The sequence below is a fragment of the Chelonia mydas genome, chromosome 14, assembly GCF_015237465.2.
Source record: "Chelonia mydas isolate rCheMyd1 chromosome 14, rCheMyd1.pri.v2, whole genome shotgun sequence".
Taxonomy (NCBI): Eukaryota; Metazoa; Chordata; order Testudines; family Cheloniidae; genus Chelonia; species Chelonia mydas.
This window is the reverse complement of record NC_051254.2, coordinates 17,523,691-17,547,033: the sequence shown is the minus strand read 5'-3', so window position 1 is coordinate 17,547,033 and position 23,343 is coordinate 17,523,691. Positions and strand designations below refer to the sequence as shown.

Genomic DNA, 23,343 nt, shown 5'->3' with positions numbered 1-23,343 from the left:
ACAAGAATCATGTTAACAAAATGCATATTGAGTTGCTACACAAAATTACAATAATTTATCCCCATCACTGTAGTAGCCCTACACCTAGTCGTCATAATAACCTACCTCAACTCACTCCCCCAAAAGCCTGAAAGAAATTATGAACTTAGCAGCATACTTAGAAAGCTAATTCTTGATTCTGGTGCACCAAAGGGGGGGAAGTTCCAAAGTCAATGATCTCTTACAGAAAATGCCCTTCCAGCACTGCTATCACCCTCCTCTTTAAGCTGGATTACAGTGCATTAGATGTCAATGTGTTTATTTTTGTCAGCAGAATGTAGCGTGATTGTGAACCAGTTCCACTCTAACTGAACTATATGGTTTTCACTAAAACTTGCACCAGGAGGATATTAAGGATGGTCTTGTGTGCAAGGCAATTGAGTGGGATTCAGGAGATCTGTATTTTATTTCTATCTGTGCGAGACTTCCTGTGTGACATAGGGCAAATAACGTAATTTATCTGTGCCTCTGTCTAATCTTTGTAAAGTGGGGTTGATAATACTTACTTATCTTACAGGTTAGCTGAAAGGGTATATTAGTGTATGCTAGGTACTAGGATGATGACCACCACAAGGTCAAAAATGTGCTTATAAGTATATGAAGGGCCTAAACCTGAAAGGTGCTCAGCACTGTCTGATCTGTTAACTTTCAGAATCATTTCCTGAAAATCTAAAGATCCCCATCTTGGAAAGATGAAAAGTTCTTCCCTAGAATACTGTCTATGTATTGATTATAAAAATGTATCATTTAGTCTTTATTATAATTTTTAAATACATTAAATGTGACTCTGAGTAGAAGAGCAGCAACTTAAAGAATAACAAATCAGTATTATGCAATTCGTGGCTGAGGTGTTAATCGTTTTAAAAAACATTGGTAGCCCAAAAAATCCAAGGATTTGTTGGAAAGTTGACCAGAATGATCTGTCTCACTAATGGAACATTGCAAATTCCTTGCTTGTTTTAATTTTGAATTCTAATGCAAAATGCCTTTTCTGAGACAACTAGGAAGAATTAAAGTGGAAATGCCGATGGCATTAAAATACATCCCTATAGTGGGTTCTTTTTCTCATTGTCAATGGTTTAATTTTATCTGAAGTTAGTGGGAGTTTTAGCAGAAACAAAAGGGTGATATTTTTTAGAAGAGTAGAATTTATTGAGCAGCAGGCTGAGACCAGCATGTGGTAAATTGACATACAGTATATACAGAACTATTTCTATCTGAAATCTGAAGTTCAGCAACTCATTTGTGTGGATCATTAAGCACCAAGAATTAATGTTGGGGATTGGGGGAGTATAAATGTTAGGAATATGTAACAACCTACTTGCTTCCCCCAAGCTGGACTGAATCCGAACATGAATGTAAACAGCATGGACATGACTGGTGGTTTGTCAGTGAAGGATACTTCTCAGTCTCAGTCTCGCCTTCCTCAGTGGACACACCCCAACTCCATGGATAATATATCTAGTGCTGCTTCTTCACTTGACCAGAATTCTAGCAAGCATGGTATGTCAACTACGTTTATCAATTAGTACTCTTAGGACATGATGGTCAGATTGGCAAAGCAACCTAATTTCCAGGCATTCTCTATTATAAGAGCTCGTACAAAATACCCTTTCAGATTATAAACTATTAAATTAATACTTTTAAAGAACTTCTTATGGTATAGGCTGTGTCATTATGGTTGCAGAACATGGAACCTTCCATCAAAGCTTTGTTTAAAAATGTTTTTGGTTTGGCGAATGTAGCTCAGAAAAATGAGTGAATAATAGCACCAACTAGAACCAGCCTTAAGTGGCAGGCACTACGCAAACATCCCTCACAGAATTGCCAGTGTACCTCAGTACCGAGCTGCATCACCTTTGCCCTAACTGTAATGCATTTTAAATTCCTTCCCCAACTCCACCTCCAAAATCTTGAGTACGAAATTCCCAGCTCTGCTCAGAGATGTGCTCTGTTAAGATTACTGTGTCCTGCTTCTTTGTCATTAGCAGCACAAATCATTTCACTTAAGTGATAGTTGTTAGCCTGCAACTATTTCTACGTCCCCACATTAACTTGTTGTTTTGTAATTCCTATTCAGAATCACCTTATCCATTTGAGCTTGTTTTTGACAGAGATCTCTGAATTGCTGTTAGCTAACTTACAGTATGATGTGCTACTGAGGTTTTCATCAGATTCTGATCCTGGGAATGCCAAGAGAGACTATCTTGAACTGTGTTAAATCTTGAATAATTGTTTGTTTTCTTACTGTATGTATATTTTAATTACATTACTTAATTTTAAAATTTGGAAAGTTTTAAGGACAAGAAAAATGATAAAATATAATAGAGATGAAAGGAGCAGCCAAAGAATGAGTCCTGCCCCCATACAAATTATTTTTTTCCCTTCTATCATTTCAGGTGCTATTCCTGGAGGTCTAAGTATTGGTCCTTCAGGAAAGTCCTCCATTGATGACTCTTATGGACGGTACGATCTGATCCAAAACAGTGATTCACCAGCCAGTCCTCCTGTAGCTGTTCCTCACAGCTGGTCACGTGCCAAAAGTGATAGTGATAAAATCTCCAATGGTTCCAGCATTAACTGGCCACCAGGTAACAAAACACAAAAATATTACCTTAAAAATACTGATGTCACTGAATCTAAGTTTTGGTTTTATTTACTGAATCAGTGTCTGTCTTTTGTGTGGGAGCTTAGAGCAAAGGATAGTAATTTCATAGACTCTTGCTTCTGCTATTTTAAAATAGAATTTCATCCTGGAGTGCCGTGGAAAGGACTGCAGAATATTGACCCTGAGAATGACCCAGATGTCACTCCTGGAAGTGTTCCAACTGGGCCTACCATTAATACCACCATACAAGATGTTAATCGCTATCTTCTCAAGAGTGGAGGTAGAGCAAAAGTCACACAAACACTTTGCACCTCTGTAGTCACTTTGTTTCCCTTCCTTCCAAACATTTGAACTAACTGTCTTATTCCTAAAAAACAACAAGGCTTTCGGTGGCACCTTAAAGACTAACCGCTTTATTTGGCCATAAGCTTTCGTGGGTAAAAAACCACTTTTTCAGATGCATGAAGTGAAAATTACAGATACAAGCATAATCTGTAATTTTCACTTCATGCATCTGAAGAAGTAGTTTTTTACCCACGAAAGCTTATGCCCAAATAAAGCGGTTAGTCTTTAAGGTGCCACCGGACTCCTTGTTGTTTTTATGGATACAGACTAACATGGCTACCCCTCTGATACTTGTCTTATTCCTCTGTTTTGTATATAGTGGGTTTTTTTTCGGTAGAGAATTGTCTGTACTACCTATGTGCAGATGAAAGGTGGATCTGATAGTGTTCATGCTTTGCTGTTACTGTTGAATTTCCACCATAAATCTAGACATTTTTGGCCCACTAAGTCAGAATTTGGAGATTCCTGGTTTCTTATTGGAAACTTACCACTTTTCATACTGTTAAACTCTCAGGCTTAAATCTGTTTTCTACATGTTTTCCAGGAGATTTCTTATTATGTTTAAATACTATATCTGTTTGGTTTTGCTCTCTACACAGCCCAGCCTTTTCTCCTACTTGACACAGCAGTGAAGTCATAATGCCAAAGTCAGGAAATCACAATTCTTTCCATGGCAACAAATTGACGTCATGAAAACCTGATTTGTGACTTCACTACAGGATCAAGCAGAAAGAGAAGATGGATTTGTATATCCCTAAAATCAGCCAAGAGAGGGTTGGAAAAAAATTATTATATATAAATATTCTTTTCACCTTTCTCCATCCCTTTCCCCATAAGTTTTACTCCAGAATGAAGAGGGATCCTCCCTAAAACACTGAGTCATTGGACTTTAGTACATCTCAACAGGGGTCCATAGCTTCGGAAAATGGACCAAACTAAAGGTAGCTTAGTTGTTGTTTGTGGTCATGCTGTGACCTAATATGTAAATTGTCCGAAGAAAGCAGTCTAGTAGAACACTATAATGCGCAGAGCAGAATTATAACCAAGCTGTCAGGAGGACCTGCAAGGACTTTAAAATGTAGATTGAGCTATCACAGTCACTTGTGGGTGTTTGCCTAGATTGTGAATCATAGTTATCATTGAAGCAAGTTTCCTGGTATCCTGAGCAGTGGAACTTGAAGCTATGTCCGGTAAGAGGCTGTGGAACTTGAAGGGAGTGAGAGATGACGGGAGGTTTTTTTTATCACATTAAGTAATGTTGAATTATATCATTTATCATCTGGAAAGCTGTCAGAAAGTAGTCTTTGTTCAAGCTAAAACTTCAGTTATTTGTGTGTATGAGTAATAGTGAATTAACTATTTAATGACTTTAGGTGTTTTTAAGGGAGGGGAATTTAAAAATTTTTAAATTATTTTTACACTGCTAATCAGGTAGGCTTAAAGAAGTTATTTAGCTATAGTTGAGATTCTGATGCATCCAGTATTTTATTTGTGTTGTGCCAACATTAGAGTGACGCTGAAGATGATGTTGTCTACTTTGTACATTTATATATAATAATTCATGGCTCTGCATCATGCAGATCTCATATCTGCGTAGTTAGAAAATGTACTATAACCCTTTAAATAAATACTAGTGTATGAATAAATAATTGTACTATTTCTTCGAGTGCTGGTCCCTATGTGTATTCCACACATGGGTACACATACACGTCATACACCCGAGTCCGGACATTCTTCAGAGCAGTGTCCACTGACTCTCACATGCACAGTGGTTTCCCTTGTGCTCCTGACTGAGAGTATAAAGAGCAATGTGGATCAATGCCTTTCCAGTTCCTCCTTACTCTCTCATGGCCTGAATTGGAATCATGTCCTCTTTCAGTGCATAATCTGTAAAGTAAACTTGTTGTAAATAGATTTTATATGTAGTTTATTAGTTTTAGTTAGCGTATGTTTATAGTAGGTATAGGATAAGTTTCCCCACCCCCAACCCCCATTCGGTTGGATTATGCCAAGAGTCCCAAGATTTAAGAGTTGCGTCTCCTGCCCTCATTCCTTCTCCAGTAGTAACAAGCATCAGTGGTGCTGGTACCACCTGGGTGAAGCACGTATGTCAGCAAAGTGCAATATCTGCTCATCTTTTCCATCCAGAGCTAGAGAGGCATGAAAGTTCTGTTGTAGGAAGTTTCTGATGGAGGAGGATGAGGGCCCACTCTCTCCTCCCACCCCCACCTCCCCTAGTACATCGGCCTCAACTGACTAGCAGCACCCCTCTAAACACGAGCTTTGGAGCAGAGCCTTTACCACCGAAGCCCAAAGACAACTCCTACAGGGCTCCCCATGAGAGTAAGGGACACTTCATGGGCGCAAGGACAGATCCCCTCAGAGGACTGTTCATAAGAAACCCATTTCCTCCCTGAGCTGATCTAGGTCAAGCAAGACATCACAAATGGAACCCACGGAACTGGTTCTGACAAAGACTCCCAGGTTGGGGGGCAAGGCACAAAAAAAGAGAGTCCCGGCAGTGACAGTGGGAAGCAGAAAGACAGATACACACCAGTCCCTTCTACAAGTGGGGTCCGGGCCCCTCATTAGTACCGCCTCGTTTGTCCAAAGACTGACCAGTGGCAACAGATGAGCCACATCCTTCAGTTGTCCCAGCTGGAACTCCCCAAACTCCGGTCCATATGGAGACCTTCATAATTTCAGAGGATATATTACTTCCTTACCTGCAGTCTCCACTCCTCTTGGACCCTGCCCTCCTGAGGAATGTCCTTACCCTGGAGGAGGAATTGTTCTAACTGTCTCAGGAATAGTTACATCCCCCGGGCAGGAGTGCCCCCTACCAGTGGTTCCACCAATACTGATGGATTCGTCGTCGGAATCAGGAGAGCCAGAGGAGATGGAGGCATCAGTATCTCCGAGAAGGCACAGGAGTCCCAACAGGCACTCGATACCTACCACCTATATGATAACATCACTCCGTTGTTGTCTTCCCCACCAGATGACCACCAGCAATACCAGCAGCTATTGCAAAAGGTCGCTAAAAATCCACATATCCGTTTGGAAGAGGTCCAGGACCCTCAGCATTGACTCTTGGACATTTTACAACCACAAGGACCTGCCAGAGTAGCCCTTCCGATCAACGAAGCCCTATGAGGGGTGGTGTCCCTAACCACTGTTTGCCAGAAGCTGGGAATGGGCAATGGGATGGGTCACTTAATGGTTACCTGTTCTGTTCATTATCTCTGAAGCATCTGGCATTGGCCATTGTCAGAAGACAGGATACTGGACTAGATGGACCTTTGGTCTGACCCAGTATGGCCGTTATGTTCTTAAATTAGATCCATCCAGAGCAGTTTGGTACACACATGCATCTTGTGCCCCCTGCCAAAAAGGACCGAAAGATGCTACTTTGTTCCTGCCAAGGGAACTGACTTCCTGTTTTTCCATCTTGCCCCTAAATCACTGGTGGTATGGGCGGCCACAGAAAGAATTAGGTTGCACTACCAGACATCCACATTGGTAGAGAAGGGACCAAAGAGTCTGGACCTCCTGTGTAGGAAGGTCGTCTCCTCTGCAGGTCTGCAATTTCATTTAGCTAATTACCAAGCCTTATTAACAAAATACAATTTCAACACCTACGTCACACTTACGGACTCCCAGTGGAAGACCGAGCCCAATTCCAAGCTTTTCTGGTCGAAGGAAAACTAGTGACAAAGTTGACTCTCCAGCTGCAGTAGATGCCGGAGATACTGCATCCAGAAGTTTGGCCACACAGGGCTGGTCATGCGAAGGGACTGCAATTGTCGGGCTTTCCTAGAGAGGTCAAAAACACTATCCATAGACTTTCCTTTCGACAGGTCCCACCTGTTTAATGAAAAGTCCATTACACTTCAGCCTCCAGGAGAAGAAACGAGAGACAGCCCTTCAGGCCACAACCACCCCCTGCAGATGCTCCATATTATCGGTGTCCACCTGAACCTCTAGCAGCTCCTACTTCCACAGCCTCTGCTTATTCCCAACCCCAAAGGCCATTTTTTACATGCAGGTTGAGACTTGCTCACCACTGTTCATGACACTTACGCCTTCCCCTGTCAAATTTGGAGGTCATGTTACCCTCTTCACCCACACCTGGAACAAGATCACCATGGACATTTGGGTCCTGGAGATTATACACCAGGGATACTCTGTAGAGTTTCTTTCCTTCTCCCCTCACAATCCACCTCCCCAGCCCCCCTGCAGGGACTACTCTTATCACCATTCGCTATACACCGCTTGCGGGGACTACAAGCGTGGTTTCATTCAACCTACTGACCAAGCAGAGATCACATCGACTCCAGATGCCAGTGTTTTTCCTGACATGATGTAGCATTATTTCTAAAATGCCTAGAACAGCGCCCTAAAGAAATTAAAGGAAAAAGATCGGAGAGGGTAAGTGATGCCCAGCAGCAACACAGTGTAGTTCTGAATTATCCAGGGGGGTTTCTTTTTAGATCTCCTCAGCTTCTAGTTTCATCACGAGTGTTTCAACAAAAAGAGCAAGAGCTGCCTCCAGAATGCCCCTTCATTTACCTATGCACACGTATTGGATGATGATAACTTGTGGAGTATGTTTAAGTTCAATTTTATATCTAAATGGCTTTCTCTCCTCCTCCCTCCCCCTCCCCCCCCCCCCCCCGGCCAATGAAAGGGTTCTGTTGTGGATGATCTCTATACAGATGGACCTTTTACCATAGTTAATTAATTTCAGTTGGTCCTACACAAAGGTCTCATATTACTGGGAGGCAATGTTTGTTCCAATCTTTATTTTACAGAAGTTTTACAAAGAAACATAATCAAGTAAGTTCTAATAATTTAGCTGCACTTTAATACTTACAATAAGTTGTGCTAAATGAATTCTTCAATATAATGAGCCACTTAGGGAGAGGTTTTACCAGAGAATCCCTTTTCATAGCTGTCTCTAGCACAATTTCCAACAGAAATTGCACTAACAAACACAAAAGGGCAAATTCTGTTCTCCTTAGTACTGCTGTAAATCTGGAAAAAATTGCCTGGGTTTCAACCATCATTCTGAATTTGGAGTTGTATAAATGAGAACAGAATATGGGCCATCTTGTTTCATTTTTAGTTTTGATCTTACTGCTATAAGATTTTGAACAATATATTTTGACCTCCTTCATATAAACATGAGGTTCATCGAAATTCTATTAAATTTAGAATGTCAGTCAATCATTTATGCATTGGGAAAGTAAGAATACAAAAACCAATGCTATGGAAAGTGCTTCAGTTGTGTGTTACTGTGAAACAATCTTTGAGTTAGTGTGTAATAAAATATTGTTTGTGTGAATCATCCAAATTGTTTCAGTATCACAAGGTTTAAAGTAGTTAGCCTGCAAGGTAGTGGTGGTTGGTTATTTTTGAAAACTACTTGTATCTGCAGTGTAGCCCCTGGAATCACCACTGAAGTTCTCCCCTCCCCGCTCCCAATCTGAAATGGCACCCCTCTCTGGGCTACCAGCTTCCTTGCACCCTCCTTCACTCTGAGCATTGCCTGCTAGTCACCCATGTGTGGAATACACATAGGGACCAGCACTCGAAGAAGTAGTGGAGATTACTTACTGTAACTGGAGGGTCTTTGAGATGGGTGGGCTCTATCTGTATTCCACCACCTGCCCTCCTTCACCTCTGCTTTGGATCCTGTTGGATTGTGGTAAGAGGGAACTGGAGAGTCATCAATCCATACTGCCCCTTATACCCTTGGTCAGGAGCACAAGGGAAACTACTGCGCATGTTCAGGTCGATGGATGCTGCTTTGAAGAATTTTTGGATTCTGGCGCATGGCGCACATGCATACCCACATGTGGAATTACAGATAAGGCCACACATCTCGAAGAATCTCCAGTTACAGTAAGTAATCTCCCCTTCTCTTTTAAATGGATTGTCAATATGCATTACCATTCTAGGGGCATACATGCTCCTTTGAGACAAACCCCTATGGAAAGCAGTGACTCTGGGGCTCACTAACATGCTGTCTTCCTTCATCAGCTTTTTCCTTTAATTTGTGTAAGAATTAGCATTGTAATGTTAGCTTAGCTGTTTGGATAGCTTTTGTCATTGCTTAATACTGAGGTGTCTGGTCCCATGCCCAGTTCTGAGCACATTTGTCAGCACCTGTTCCTTCAACCCTGGTCAGATCCCTTGGAGTCTGAGATTATATTATGGCATGCCCTAGCGTAAGAGATTGACTTACAAGCTGTGCATCTTGTAGTACAAAGAAGACACTGACAGACTGGCATTTCTGATGCCTAAAGTACCTCAGTGAAGGTCACTCACAGGGTCAGAGCATGGCTTGTAGTCCTTTTATCCTTCATACCCATAAGGAGGCAGATTCCAAGCTTTATTCCCTGTTCTTGGAAAAGCGTTGCTGGATGAATCTGCTCTTAGTTAAAAAGCCTAGCTATTTAGAATCGGGGCTATTTTTGGCACCAAATAGATTTCTGAATCATGGCTCCTAGAAATCCTCAGGTTCAAATAAACTCGAGGAAGGGCAATGTGTTGTGCTTGGCCTTAACCTCTTACTCCTTGATATAAGAAGGAAGATAAAAATGAAAAGTCATGACTAAATATAAGAATTTGTCACAGAAGTCACGGATTCCATAACTTTTCAGAAACCTCTGTGACATTTTCCTTTCAGCTTCAGCCCTGTGTGTGGGGCAGCAGAGGCAGAGCGATCCTCAGCCACTGCTGGCAGTGGGTCCTGGAGCCCCCCCACACACACACAATAGTGGGGCTTAGGCTTTCATCCCCCCTGTGGGGCTCAGGCTTCAGTCATCCCCACATCTCTCTCTCACCATTATTTTTAGTAAAAGTCACAGGTCATGGGCTTCCAGCATTTTTGTTTATTGCCTGCAACCTGTCTTTGACTTTTACTAAAAATACCCGTGACAAAATCTTAACCTTAGTCATGACTATTCCTCTGGGTATTTCGGAATCCCCAAGGAAGGGTCTGTTTTGAAAGTAGGTTAGCACCAGCGGAGGCCTTGGCATTGAGGCTTCTTGGCACTGACAGATTCCTCTGTGTTGGTGTGTGTGTTGGTGCCCAGCAAGGTTGGACGGGTGAAGTCTAAGCAATTTGTTCAACTTTTGTTCTCTTCTTGCCTACCTTCTCAATGCCAGTTTAACACTCAATCCCTGTTGCTGTAGTGGAGGTGAGGAATTAGATGACACTCACGGTTGTCCTGTCCATTTTTTCCCCACCTTCTTTGAAATGTCAGTCTCCCATTACCATTAGGCAGTTTGAGGTATCCTAGAAATTGAGGCCTCTGGCCCAGGGATTTTTGGTGTCCATTCTGCTGCCATCAGGAAGGGAGTTTGAAACCCATCCAATTGTTACAAGGTCAAAGGTCGAGGTCCAATCTTTATTTGAAAATTGCCAGTGATGGAGAATCCAGCACAAGCCTTGGTAAGTTGTTACAGTGTTGAATTAGTCAAATGATAGATCCCTCATACATAGCATTCTATAAAGATAAGGTGGTTCCACAACCTGTTCTGTTTCACCCGGGTGTTAAGTTGCAATTTGGATGGAACTATGCATATCAGTGAGTCCCCTAGACTGTTTGTATCATCTAGGAAAATAAGCTGAAATTCCCTTTAATCTCCCCCTTTTCCTGTCTATAATGGCACCTGTGGTAGTTTGGGGGAGTGTGGCTGTTTATTCCCCCCATGCCCTGGACTTTTGCCTGCTGCCTGTCTTGGGAGGGTACGCTGACATGGCTGTCTGAACCCTTCTTCTATCTCAGTGTTTAATCTTCCCTCTGTACATCCCACCAACTCCCACTCCCCTTACTGGTTCTGCTACCCCTGCTTTCCAGCAAGCTAGTTCACCCATAATAGATGGGCTGCTTCCCTTGCAAACCTTGCCTCCCTACAGTGATGTCTGAGACAGAGCTTCCTAAGGCTCACTCAGAATAGCAGCAGGGCTCCCAGGTGTTCTGGAAAACTTCCCCAATTAATTTATCAGTTCTTTTGAGCTATAACTGGTGCTAATGCTCACTTCCTTTTTTTTTTTTTTTTTAAAGGTGGGGGTATTATGTTTATACAAGTACTTCAGTCATCTAAAATTGGGGAGCTATACTGACAAAGAGGAAGAAGAAAGATAATTGACCAGTAACTGTAGTGTAACCATAGATCCTCACTTCCCACCACCATTCTTCTTCTATGTCTTCATTTTAGATTCTGAATACATAGAAGGAACTGAGGGACAGTTATGGCTGAGGATCCCTTCCATGCCTTCAGGTCTTGAAGGTTCAGTTCTGCATGGAAGCATTGTGCAACCCCAGCTGCTTTCGAGAGGGTTCCGACTCAATGGCAAGAGAGCATGTGCGTCCCGATAGTGTTAATATGTACTGACAATATACTATGAGAGCTCGGTTACTGATAAGCAATCTGTGTATAGGCTGTATTCTTAGTTTCCATTCTACTTTGTCTTAGGAACAGTTTGATGGCAGGAGTTTAGATGTGCAGCAGCCACTGGTGCCACGTATTTATTCAGTTTCAGTCAAACTGACATTAAAGTCAAGTTGCAAGTGTCTGTCTTCTGGGTGCTGTATAAATCAGTAGTCTCTTGTATCATCAATAAAGATACAAAACAAAATATTTCCTAATAACAGTGCATCAGAATTAGGCTTTTGTATAGCATATCATCTTGTAAAGAGAAACAATTTTGTGTCTTCTGAATTAATATATTATGTACACACAGTATGTGTATATATGTTTTGAATAATGAAAATCACTCATAATATGCTGCTAATTGTGGTTGATTGCTAGAGTGGATACTTTCAGTTCATAGCCTCCCATTCTTTGTTCTGACTGTTCTGAAGGTATTTTATTCCATGTTCCAGTCCCTACTTTTGGTACATCGTATATTTGTTAGCGAGTAGGAAGGTTTTGGATGTATATTTAACATTCCTATAAGGCAACCTGATGACAAGATAGCTCCTAATTTAAGTTGTGTGAGTTTGTCGAACACACGTAGAATGATTTGCCAACTTAAGATGGTTTCAAGTTGTTTCTTACTATTGCTCCTTTGATATATAGCTAGTTTTAGAACATTGTTATGATATACACATTTATTTTACTGGCTGCAAAACCTAAATTTGCAAAATACCTGAGGGTGTTTGTGGAGATTAGGGCATGGGGAGAAGTGCTTACTTCAGCAGTTTTAAGGTATCAAGGATATTTGGTTGGTTTTACATATACATTCATATCCATCCACAGTTGCTGGTGCTTAGATAGGCTGACAAGCATGTTATAAAATGCAGATAGATAGCTTCCCTCCTTCTGATGTCCCAAGAGTCAGATAATCTTAAAGGAAATCCAAAATATGTCTTCTGCATGGGCACCAACACACTTGCCACTCTGGTGCCAGCTTTCTTTTCTTTTATACTGAAGAATTCTGCTTCACTTTATCATGCTTTCTATAACATTCATTCATGGTTAGAGGAAACTGGTTGCCTGGTTTGTATTTGCACATGATGTAGTTAGAATTGCTTATTCTGCAGCAAATACCATTTTGCCCATCTTTCTTAGTTGCTTCTTTGCTGGTTCTGCAGGGTCATCCCCAACATCATCTCAGAATGCCACGCTGCCTTCATCGAGTGCCTGGCCGCTTAGTGCCTCCGGCTACAGTAGCTCTTTCAGCAGCATTGCATCCGCACCTAGCATTGCAGGTACGAGAAATGGCCTTTCTACTTTCAGCATCCCTCTCCATCCCCAAAGAGCAAAGGCCCTGAAAAAGGTTATTATAATAGAACTACTGCAGACTTCATATCTTTTGAGCACTGTGCTGCTCCCACTGGCAGCTCTGCAGTGGTGAGCATTTTAACCAGGTGCCTGGAGTTGTGAATATCTGATAAGGGCGCTAATGAAATATATATTCAGCCCACTTCATACCATGATGCTACCACTTTATTTTGGCATTCATACTTTTTCAACAAAGTTTATTTTTGCTCCAACTGTGAGGCAGAATGTTCTCTGCGAGAACTCAGTGGTAACACTATTGCTGGATCTTACCAGGAAAGGTTGATCTGAAAGCTATTGCCAGTAAATTCAGTTTTGCCTGTCCCTTTAGTTAAGAATCTGCTATAAAGCTCTAGCCCTGGTATTGTTAGGATTTCTTTGAGTCCAGCAAGCTGTAGAAAAACTTTTAAAATTTCCAAATTTAAGTACTAACACAATAATCAAGGCTTCATATTTTCCACTGCAGTTAAAAACTTTCTAACACAAACCAAATGCAAAGCGATGCAATCCTGTCTGCCTGAGTCTGCAGACAGTCTCAAAAAATAACAAAATCTTCAGAGTACTGAAAGCTGGAAATGTGCAGCCAGTATAAAATAAATATAATATAACAATACCCACTCTACTGATTGCTTTATTCCTGTTCATATTTAGTAAATTAAAAACCTCACTTTAATTTAAGTGAAGCTTGAACATCCAGGGACCTTAGTGCAGCATTTAGGTCCACGTTGCCACAAAGCAAAGGGGCCTTGAAGGAGGGTAAAGTAATGGCTTGCTTATCTCTTAATTTTATCTGCCATGCATATTTCCTTTTTATTTGTTTGTTTTTTTGCTGTTACATCCTATCTGCAGGTGATAAGAATCATAAGAATCAGTGACATAGCAACATCTAACTTTTATTAATGCACATTCGTTATATGTTAAATTGTAGGCCCAGCTGCTGCTACTAGTTCTAAAAATCAAACTTTCAAATTTCTTTTCTCAATCGGTTACTTGAATAGTATTAACAACTTCCTTTTTGTCACTGCAGTTTGCACAAAAATATGGGCCTGACTGGCCTCTGACTTTACACCAGTTTGACTCCGTTGACATCAATGGAGTTGCTCTTGATATACATAGGCGTTAATGAGAGCGGGAGAATCAGGCTCTATATCTTTGGTATGTGTGTAGCTACATGAAAGACGGGCAGATGTGTGGAAGCTTAACGGTGAAATGTTTCAGAGATGATCATTTGACAGTGTGCATTTTGTTTGGTAGTGTCTATATTTTGAGTTGGTCCTGTTTGTGTTATTGACACCAAAATGCTAACTTGTCCTTTTTTTGTTTTAATGTTTAATGTCTTTGAAATGTATAATTTTAGGTCATTATAGTATGTTTAATAAAACTCTGGTTTGACAGAAATTGGAATAAAATAAGTATGATACTAATATAAATGAAGGTAGGATTCAGAGCATAACAAAAAAGTCGTCAACAAAAAGTTGTAAGAAGTAGTAGATTGCGATGTATAGGGCTTTTCTCGTGAAGATTGTTAGTGTTTCAAAGAGGAACTTGTAAAAGAATCCATACGCCTGATGCATTTATCTTTGATTATTCAGCAGCATAGGAAATTTTGCCCTTTCTACCTCTTCTGGAATCAGCTTAATACTGAACCATGAGAATTCATGCGTGCTAATTTCTGTATTTTAAATAACAGTGGTTGTTCATTCTTGGGTGCAGAAAGTATAAACTTCATTATTTTAATAATTTAGGCTAAAAAACTTAGAACATATACAGTAATGATTTTATTTTTGATTTCAGCTAATCAGACATAGTCTCTAGTCTTGTTTTATGGTTCTTTGTCCTTTATCAGAAAAAGAAGTGCTGGGAGCCACAATAGAAAGCGGACAATAGTAACAAATGTCAGATACTAGCAGATTATAATTAATGAACAGCCTTGAGGATCATCTCTTCACTTACTGGAGTTGCAGATTGTTCAGATTTTTTTTTTAGCTTGCTTAGCAAAAATACATGAATTATGTTTCTCTGTTGCAGGTAAATTGTCAGACATCAAGTCTACATGGTCCTCTGGCCCAATCTCTCACACACAAGCCTCTCTATCCCATGAACTATGGAAGGTACCCAGAAACACTACTGCTCCTACGAGACCACCTCCAGGTTTAACAAACACCAAGCCATCATCTACCTGGGGTGCCAGCCCACTGGGTTGGACCAGCTCTTATTCCTCTGGTATTCCTCTGACTCCTACATTTTATAATATTGCAATGCTCTGTTTGCTTTTATTTTCCATGTTACAGTAGTATGGTACTATGGTACTTTTGCTCTAGTACTGTGCTCCAGGTACTTGAGGTTCAGTAAACACAGAGTGCATCAACTCTTGTGTTGAAATGCAGGTCTCATTTCTATCACATAGGATGGCTTATTCTCAAAATAGAGTTATGGGTTAGTAGGGCATGTTTCCAATCAGTGGGGAATAATTTCACTACAACAGGGGTCTTTCTTTATAATACTTTTGCTCATTTTTTCTAAATACCTTGAGACCTTTTTCTTGTTTTGTGGCAGGTGTTTTTCTGTGAATTGTTGCAAGACTTCAGTATTAGCTAATTAATCAGTAGAATTTATTACATTAAATACACATCCACTGCTTAATTTGTGCCAGGGCTTGTCAGGACTGAGCCCCGGCACCTCTAGGCTTGGCAGTTCATAGCTCCGCCACCTCTGGGGTTGCCACATCAGTTTTGAAAGTAAAAAAACTGCTTGAGCCCCAGCCCCTCTTTCATTACAAATTAAGCACTGTACATCTCTATAGCAGGGATGCAAAACATCCAGGACCTGATTATCCCATCAGTTTTATGACGGGGCCCCCAGACAGTAAGGTATACGTTCTTTTCTGTTCAGTCTGTTTCTTTGGCTGTCATAATTTTGTTTATACACAAATTAAAGGGGGAATGTGTATATAATAGCTATATACTCTGTGTGTTTGTTTATCAAAAAGCATCTGCATCAGAAATAAATGTCACTAGTGATACCTGACTATTTTATCAATCATCTTCCCAAAAAGCTGGGAATTAAATGTTCTCCCTAATTGTCAAAGGCTGTCACGTCCATTTTTTCTTGGGAAAAGTCCACCCGATGGCTACAGAGCGCTGGTGCAAGGATTTCATCTACAGCCTCAGTATTTTTACCAAAGTGACTTTAGAAGTACTGCAGTTTTTCAAATGCCACTAGAAAATGTCATCTCTGTTGCTTTTAAGGTATTACCTGCTGGCTAATTCCAGTGTAACCTGAAGGAAGTTTTGGTGAAATATCAGCTTTCACAAATATAGTGTCACAGTGGCCGCTTATGAAAGATACGATGGCAGGAGTGTGAGAAATCCCACTGATCCTTCAGAGCCAACTGGGAGCATTCTAATCATCGAGCTCCCTCCTTTCATTCCAAATAAGAAAGGAAAAGAGGATGGAGATAAATTGGTTATTGGATTGCTCATGAGCATGTTTACAATAGCAGTTGCATTGCTAGCATGTTGTATCTTGCACATTCTTTATTCCTGATGAGTTTGATTGTTGTATTGTGCTCTCACTAAGGTATTAAATTGTTCCCTTTCTGGATTTATGATACAGGTTCTGCCTGGAGTACTGACAGTTCAGGAAGAACAAGCAGCTGGCTGGTTCTACGTAACCTCACACCTCAGGTAAGCAGAATAATATTACCGACTACGCAAAGAACCATGCTATACTTAAGAGATGGTAGGAAGAATGCTTATCAACCTTGTAATTTTGGTCAGCTGCAATGAGTATATAATAATCATCTATGTAGCAGTAACAGTAATATGTTGAGATAAGCCAACATAGTGGATTTAATGGTTTTAATGGGAGCCATTGTGGCCTAGTGGATAGCGCACTGGATTGGAACTCAGGAATCCCTGGTTCTGTTCCCAGCTCTGCTACTGGCCTGCTGTGTGACCTTGGGCAAGTTACTTACCTTTGTAAAGCACTTTTAGATCTGCAGGTGAAAAGCAAGAGCAAATCGAATATGAACTCTGAGTCTATATAATTAGTCATTCCAGTATACATCATTTATTTGTTTAAAAGTTAGTGGTGTTTTGGGGGCAAATTCAAAGATTTAAAGTCCAATTTTTCTGGGGTTTCTGCTATTCTCCCCAGTCTGTCAATTCCTCTACTCCTCTCCATAGTATAATTTACATGGAGAGGCATAAGACTGAAAGCAGTGGGATCAGAAACCAGGAGATGTCTTGGAAAAACAAGCTTTATTAATATAAACTATTTATGAACAAGCTGGATTCCCGACCTACCCTTGGTAGGCATGTAGTGATAAATATTTTTATATTAATTTAAAATAACTGGCTGGTTCTTTGTGCTGAATGGAACAGAACTTGAAAAGAAAAGATTACCTCCTCCTTTTAAAATAGTGACACATCTAATTCCATTCTTTTATCTTGTGGGAGGAAACTACATTTGCACTCTATGTAAATATTTTCCTTTATCATTTAAAGCCTCTTCCATTAACAAATATACTAAGGACAACTACAGAAAAACAAGTCAACTTTTTTCTTCCTCTGCAATTAGATTGATGGTTCTACACTGCGGACACTGTGTTTGCAACACGGCCCTCTAATTACATTCCACCTGAACCTGACTCAAGGGAATGCTGTGGTCCGCTACAGTTCCAAGGAAGAAGCAGCCAAGGCCCAGAAGTCTCTGCATATGTACGGTTTTTCTCTTCTTTTCCTTTTTTCTGTAAAGTAGAATCTAGTACAGCACCTGTTCTCCTAAGCATTCGCTTGCTATGTCATTGAATTGCTCTGCTGAATTGTTTGGTGGTGTCTTGGAAATTATCTGTTAGCAGAAATTGTAGGAGAGCTGCATTAAAAAAAAGTATTTGTGGACTAAATACATTCAGAAGTAATGTATGAAGTGCTATTATAGAAATCGATGGTAGGTGTTCACCATAAGTAGTGTGTTCATTTCTGCTCACACCACCTCGAAAAAGATACAACAGAAGTAGAAGGGACCCAAAGACAGTCAACAAAAATGATTAAAGGCATGGAAAAAATTCCATATGCAAAACAGAAAAGACTAAGACTGTTTAATTCACAGAAAAAATGAATAAAAGAGGACATGCTAGATAGAGATAATCAAAATAAGAAATGGTATAGAGAAGGTAACTCATGCACTGGTATTTACTTTTTCCCAAAGGGACTGCCAATGAAACTGAAAGACCTTTAAATTAATGAAAGGATCTTCTTTTTAAACTACATTACTAAAAGAAAAAAAAACCTGTGGAACTCATTGCCACAAACTGTCATTGAGGGCAAGATCTTAGTAGCCGTCAAAAAGGAATTTGGCATTTACTGGGATGAGAATATACATAATTACATTAGATAGATTTAGAAATATAAGGAATATAAATCCTAATGTTTCAGGACATAAGCCCACCACTAATTGCTAAGGATTAATAACGTAAAGCACTCTTCTCTGAAGCATCTTATTCTGGCCACCGTTGGAGACAAGATACTGGGCTAGATGTAACACTGGACTGATCCAGTATGGCAGTTCCTGTATTTCCCTATACTTTAAAATTACGGGGCAATAGTCACTCCAGATGCAAAGTTGCAGCTAGCTTCCCATGATGAGCCTCATTAGATAAAAGAATAAAGTGTATGTAATATAGAAAAATTTGCATAATGATATGCATGGTGGTGTTGCTTTTTAAAGTTTTGACCTTTCCTTAATTAAAGACTGTGTGGCAGCATTCAGAACAGATAAGGTCAAAAATTGCCCTGACTTAATGATTTCAGTTTAGATGTGGGACTAAGTTAGAAAGAATTCTAACCTTTAGGGGGTGTTTATGCTGTAATTGAAAATGTAGATTTAAAAATCAGTGTATATTTTAAAAGCGTATACAGTACATCCTCCGTGTTCTCCAAGGTTTCAGAGCCATCCATATAAAGGAGGAAATAATGTTAGTACATTACTTTTGATTAGCGGGGAAATAATGTTAGTACATATGCTGCTAAGGACATGACAGACCTCTGCTTTACAGAAGTTGGATATTGGGTTGTGCTATATGTATTGTGTGCAGATACAAAAACATATTTGTTTGGAGGGCAATAATGGTAAATTAAAAAGGGATTTCAAAAAGTTGACAAGATTATAACATAATACTAAAAGACTTCAGCTATCATTTCACAACTGAAACTCAAATAATGGCTTACATGCAATTGTTTTTAGAAAATATGAATCACTGAACTGGCATTCAGGAGACTCAGGTTCCAACTCTACCAGTTCTCAATGTGTGACCTGGAGCAACTCACTTAACCTCTCTTCCTCATCTTCCCAACTTGTAAATTAGGAATAACAATGCCTACTCACATTTGATACTATGTAAGCAGGCTCTGATACTTTTAAAAATAGTGTCAGTTGTATCCCTGTGTTTCATTGTTTGTGTTGTTGTTGTTAGGTGTGTTTTGGGAAACACTACCATCTTGGCTGAGTTTGCTGGTGAAGAAGAAGTAAACCGTTTCTTAGCACAAGGCCAGCCACTGCCACCCACCTCCAGTTGGCAGTCCAACACTGGAACCAATCAGACTCGTATGGGCTCCACGAGCAGCTCTCATGGATTGGTACGGAATGATGCAGGCCACTGGAATACTCCCTGCCTGGCTGGCAAAGGGAGCAGCGATTTGCTCTGGGGTGGGGTCCCTCAGTACTCAAGCAGCCTTTGGGGGCCCCCCAGCACCGATGATGGCAGGGTTATTGGCAGCCCAACACCTTTGAATACTCTGCTCCCAGGTGATCTTCTCAGTGGGGAGTCCATCTAGGAAAGAGAGAAACAAAGTGGAAATAACAATCATCAGCACTAAAGGAAAAAAATGTAACCCTTTCCAGTCCAGGGCTTCACGAAGAATCCAGCTTTAACAGATCAGACTGGCAGCCCTTTTTAGTACCTCTGTCCAATATCGAATATGAAACTCTGCAGAAGTCCTTGTGAACTGTTAATGAAACAGTATGGGCTACATTTGGTCAGTGTCACATGCTAATGACAGGTTTTATTTTTTTCATGGCTTATTATTTTATGTCTTTTTATGTTTGTATGGTGTTTTTAAAAACAAGGTATAAAAGCTGCTTAGAATAGGTCTATCATGAAGGGCACTTTTCAGAATTTGGGCTGGAAAGGGTTATTTTGTCAACTTTGGGGGGAGGGAGAAAATGAAAGCCTATTTTAAATGAGCCTGTGACTATTATGCACATTACCAGAGGCGGACCCAATAATCAGAAGAGAGTGGAGTGTGATATTCATCTTTGGTACAGAAAAGTAATGAATCCGAATCCTATTGACTGTACAGGTTGAATTGGAGGGTGGGGGTGGGGTATCTGTGTCCACATCTCCCATGGATCTGCCTATGCACATTACCCTTGTTTCATTACTTTTTCATGTCATTTTTTAAAAATCCCCCCAAAATATAAAAAGTTAAAAAAAAAAAAAAAAAAAAAAAAAAAACAAATAAAACATGCAAATACTTGAATCCAGCAGGCCAATAACAAAATGTGAACACTTTCTAATTATTACACTTCCAGGTTGGCATCAATACACACAAAACAGGCTCTAGGAATTTTTTTAAAGTTCATACAATGTGTTTGTGTTGGAACAGATGTATGTGTGTGAGTGAGCTTGTATGTGTGTGCGTGTACGCGCGCCCGTGTGTGATTTAACAAATGTGTGATTTTTTTTCTCTTATCAGTATATATGCTTTTTATTTGCTCATTGGTCAAACGTTTAATTGTTATTAGCTTCTAACTTTGCACTGAGTGTCCGCAGCCCTTCTTGTAGCTAATCCTATATGTTTTAAAAAAAAAAAAAAAAAAATTGATAGGAGGGGCCGGCGACAATTCATGTGTAAATGTTTACTCAAGGACTCTTATTGCGTTTTAAAAATTACAGTGTGTATCTCTGGAGAATAATATGTATATCTACCTTTAGCGGCTTTTTATTGTGGACTAATGCAAGAAAATTATTACCGGAGTATTGCACCATTTTCCATTCGGAATATAAAGTTTAAAAAAAATACTCTTGTTGAACTGTGGCCATAGATATTTGTAAAGAGTGGATAGTTCCCCTGCAAGCAGGAACACAAACAAGCACTTGGACATAGTTTTGACTGCTTTTGGAGGAGTCAGGAGTTTTGGCTCCCACCTGTTTACAGACCTTTTTTTTTCTCCTTCAAACTTTAAAATAAAAAAGGAATTAAAAAAAAAAAGAAAGAAAAAAAAAAAAAGACTTCCATCGTAAAGAAACCTATTTTCAGAATGAAGATATGCTACTTCAGAGCTCTGGGATTGAACAGTGTTGTTGTATTATCCTTTTCTTTGGCCATTGCTGTGTACTATTTTTTGTTGTTGTTTTCCTCTTCTTCGTCAAAGTGGCGAAAACTTTGTGATCACTATCTTGCACATGGTGGAAGATGTCTCAGGAAAGCCGGGTTTCCCGAGGAGCAACTCCACACCATTTCATGTATTTTTAAACCCAACTCCTAGCACTGAAGATATTATTAAAAAAACAAAATAAAAAAAAATAAAAAGACAGAAGAAAATACCTAATCTAATGTGTAGCAGTTACATATTTACCAAATAATGGACTCAAAAGAAATAGATGTTTGAAGAGTGCTTTATATATTAAAAAAATTGCTTTATGTTTTAAAAAATGATCAATGTTTTTGATTGTTTTGAAAGGAAGAAAGACAATGGAATAACATACCCTTCAAGTATGTTTTAAAAAATTATATGAACATTGTGCTCCCTGCCTGCTTGGATCAGGAAACTTGTGCATTACATTTTTTTATTTTTATTTTTTTGGAAGATTAGCTTTTTAATGGTTTTATCAGATAAAAAGGGTCCTGCAAGTTTGCAAATCAACAAAAGCTGGTTTTATAGAGGATCATGAACTATGCACAAACTGGGTTCAAGACTTGTTTTTTTCTCAAGTTTTAGTAGTGTATTTAGCTGAATAACCTTTCCTCAGAGTAATTGCATCTCATTGCCATTACACGCAATCTACATATATATTTTATATATATACACACACATAAAATATGTATGTGTGTATGTGCGTGTTTCCATACAGTACATAAAATTTTCCGTGCTGAAGTTTAGCATTGAGTTGTAGAAAAACTCCTGATATTTTAAAATTGGCGATGGAAGTTTAAAATTTCTGTTAAGCTTTTTTTTTTTTTTTTGTCTTTCATTTGGAATTAAAGATGTCTGTAACTCTGAGATTTAAAAAAAAAAAAAAAAAAAAGTTTGTGGCTTTTAATGTTATTTCTCCTCATAGAATGTGATTGTTAAAGAACATGCACCGAAAGTTGCTTTCGAGAGTACGAAGATTCTTTGAAACTTAATAAATTGCAGTTTTTTCTTGGCTGTTCAAATAAATGTGTATTTTTCTTTAATACAGGGGATACTAAAGGATAATGTTAAATGTCAGTTTATTTAATGGAGGAAGTTTAACCCTTTCAATATTAATGAAGACTTAAATATGCAACCAGGCAAATTACTTCCATTATTAAAGTCTCGTCCTTTAAAGGTATGCTAATTGATGACTACACTCTCATAGTCTTTTACCAAATCACATTAGGAACATGTGGTGTATAAAAAAGAAGTTATCACATTTTTGTTAGAATTAATTTTGTTTCTGCTTCTGTTATTTATCCATGCTTTTGTTTTCCTTTTAAAATATTGTGGATGAATTGTTTTAGTGCTTCTGAAAATGAGAGTAGAAGCAGAGGTAATGGGACCCCAAGTATCTCTGCTATAAACGATTATGATGAGCCCACCCAATTATTTTCATGTTTGTACCAACGAGGTTTTGAAACCAAGAGCCAGATCCTCAGCTGGTGTAAATCATCATAATTCCGTTGAAGTCAGTGAAGGTATGGTTTATACCAGCTGAGGATCTGGTTCCAGGTCTCCAGAGGTAAAAGGTGTACAACCCACTCTACTACCTGCCCTTTAAGATTTTTTTTAAAAATTGCAATATTTTCATAAAGGTAGTTCAGGGCATCTGAGAGGTTTTGAATTTTGAATACTGGAAGGGTTCTGATGGCAGTGTATTTCACTGGCCCAGCTTCCTAAAATTCTGTCCTTGGCACAATGGCCAGTAATTCCATAAGTAATACATCTGCATTTAGAAAGAAGTCTCCTTTATGGAATAGAAGCAGCTCTTAGTGAGTTTTCTGACTAGTCTCAGCATATGACAGTATTATCACAAATGATCAATTCTAGATATTGGGGTGATTTTTACTGTGTAAATACCTAAGATAGCTAGATCTGTCTATCTTGCTCATAAACACGGTAACAAAAATTACATAAATACAGAGGTATGAACATTGTGTTTGGTTCTCTGTTTCCCATGCCCAAAGAAGGGCAGTCCCACCCTTCTTTTAGTTTCTTTTCAAGATGATATTTGCAATGCACCTCTGGGAAGAGAGCTTTGCCTTTTTTCTTCTTTCGCTGTCTTTCATGAAGAAGAGTTCAACGTCAGA

General features: G+C 39.5%; 1 protein-coding gene across 31 annotated transcripts in view; it reads left to right on the top strand.

Moving 5' to 3' along the window:
• Nucleotides 1-22,230, top strand: part of TNRC6C (trinucleotide repeat containing adaptor 6C) — a 314,076-nt gene extending 291,846 nt beyond the window's left edge. For 12 of the 31 annotated variants that reach the window (XM_043527809.1, XM_043527806.1, XM_043527811.1 and 9 more), the window contains 7 exons: nt 1,375-1,542; nt 2,439-2,630; nt 2,784-2,927; nt 14,819-15,013; nt 16,406-16,476; nt 17,372-17,511; nt 19,266-22,230. In XM_043527809.1, the coding sequence (XP_043383744.1) occupies nt 1,375-1,542; nt 2,439-2,630; nt 2,784-2,927; nt 14,819-15,013; nt 16,406-16,476; nt 17,372-17,511; nt 19,266-19,626 (1,271 nt within the window). In that variant the 3' untranslated portion in view covers nt 19,627-22,230. Of the gene's footprint in view, nt 1-1,374; nt 1,543-2,438; nt 2,631-2,783; nt 2,928-3,591; nt 3,796-3,829; nt 3,934-11,224; nt 11,372-12,603; nt 12,721-14,818; nt 15,014-16,405; nt 16,477-17,371; nt 17,512-19,265 lie in introns of those variants that run through there. The other 19 variants (XM_043527796.1, XM_043527794.1, XM_043527804.1 and 16 more) reach the window with 5 other exon arrangements.
• The last annotated feature ends 1,113 nt before the right edge of the window (nt 22,231-23,343 follow it).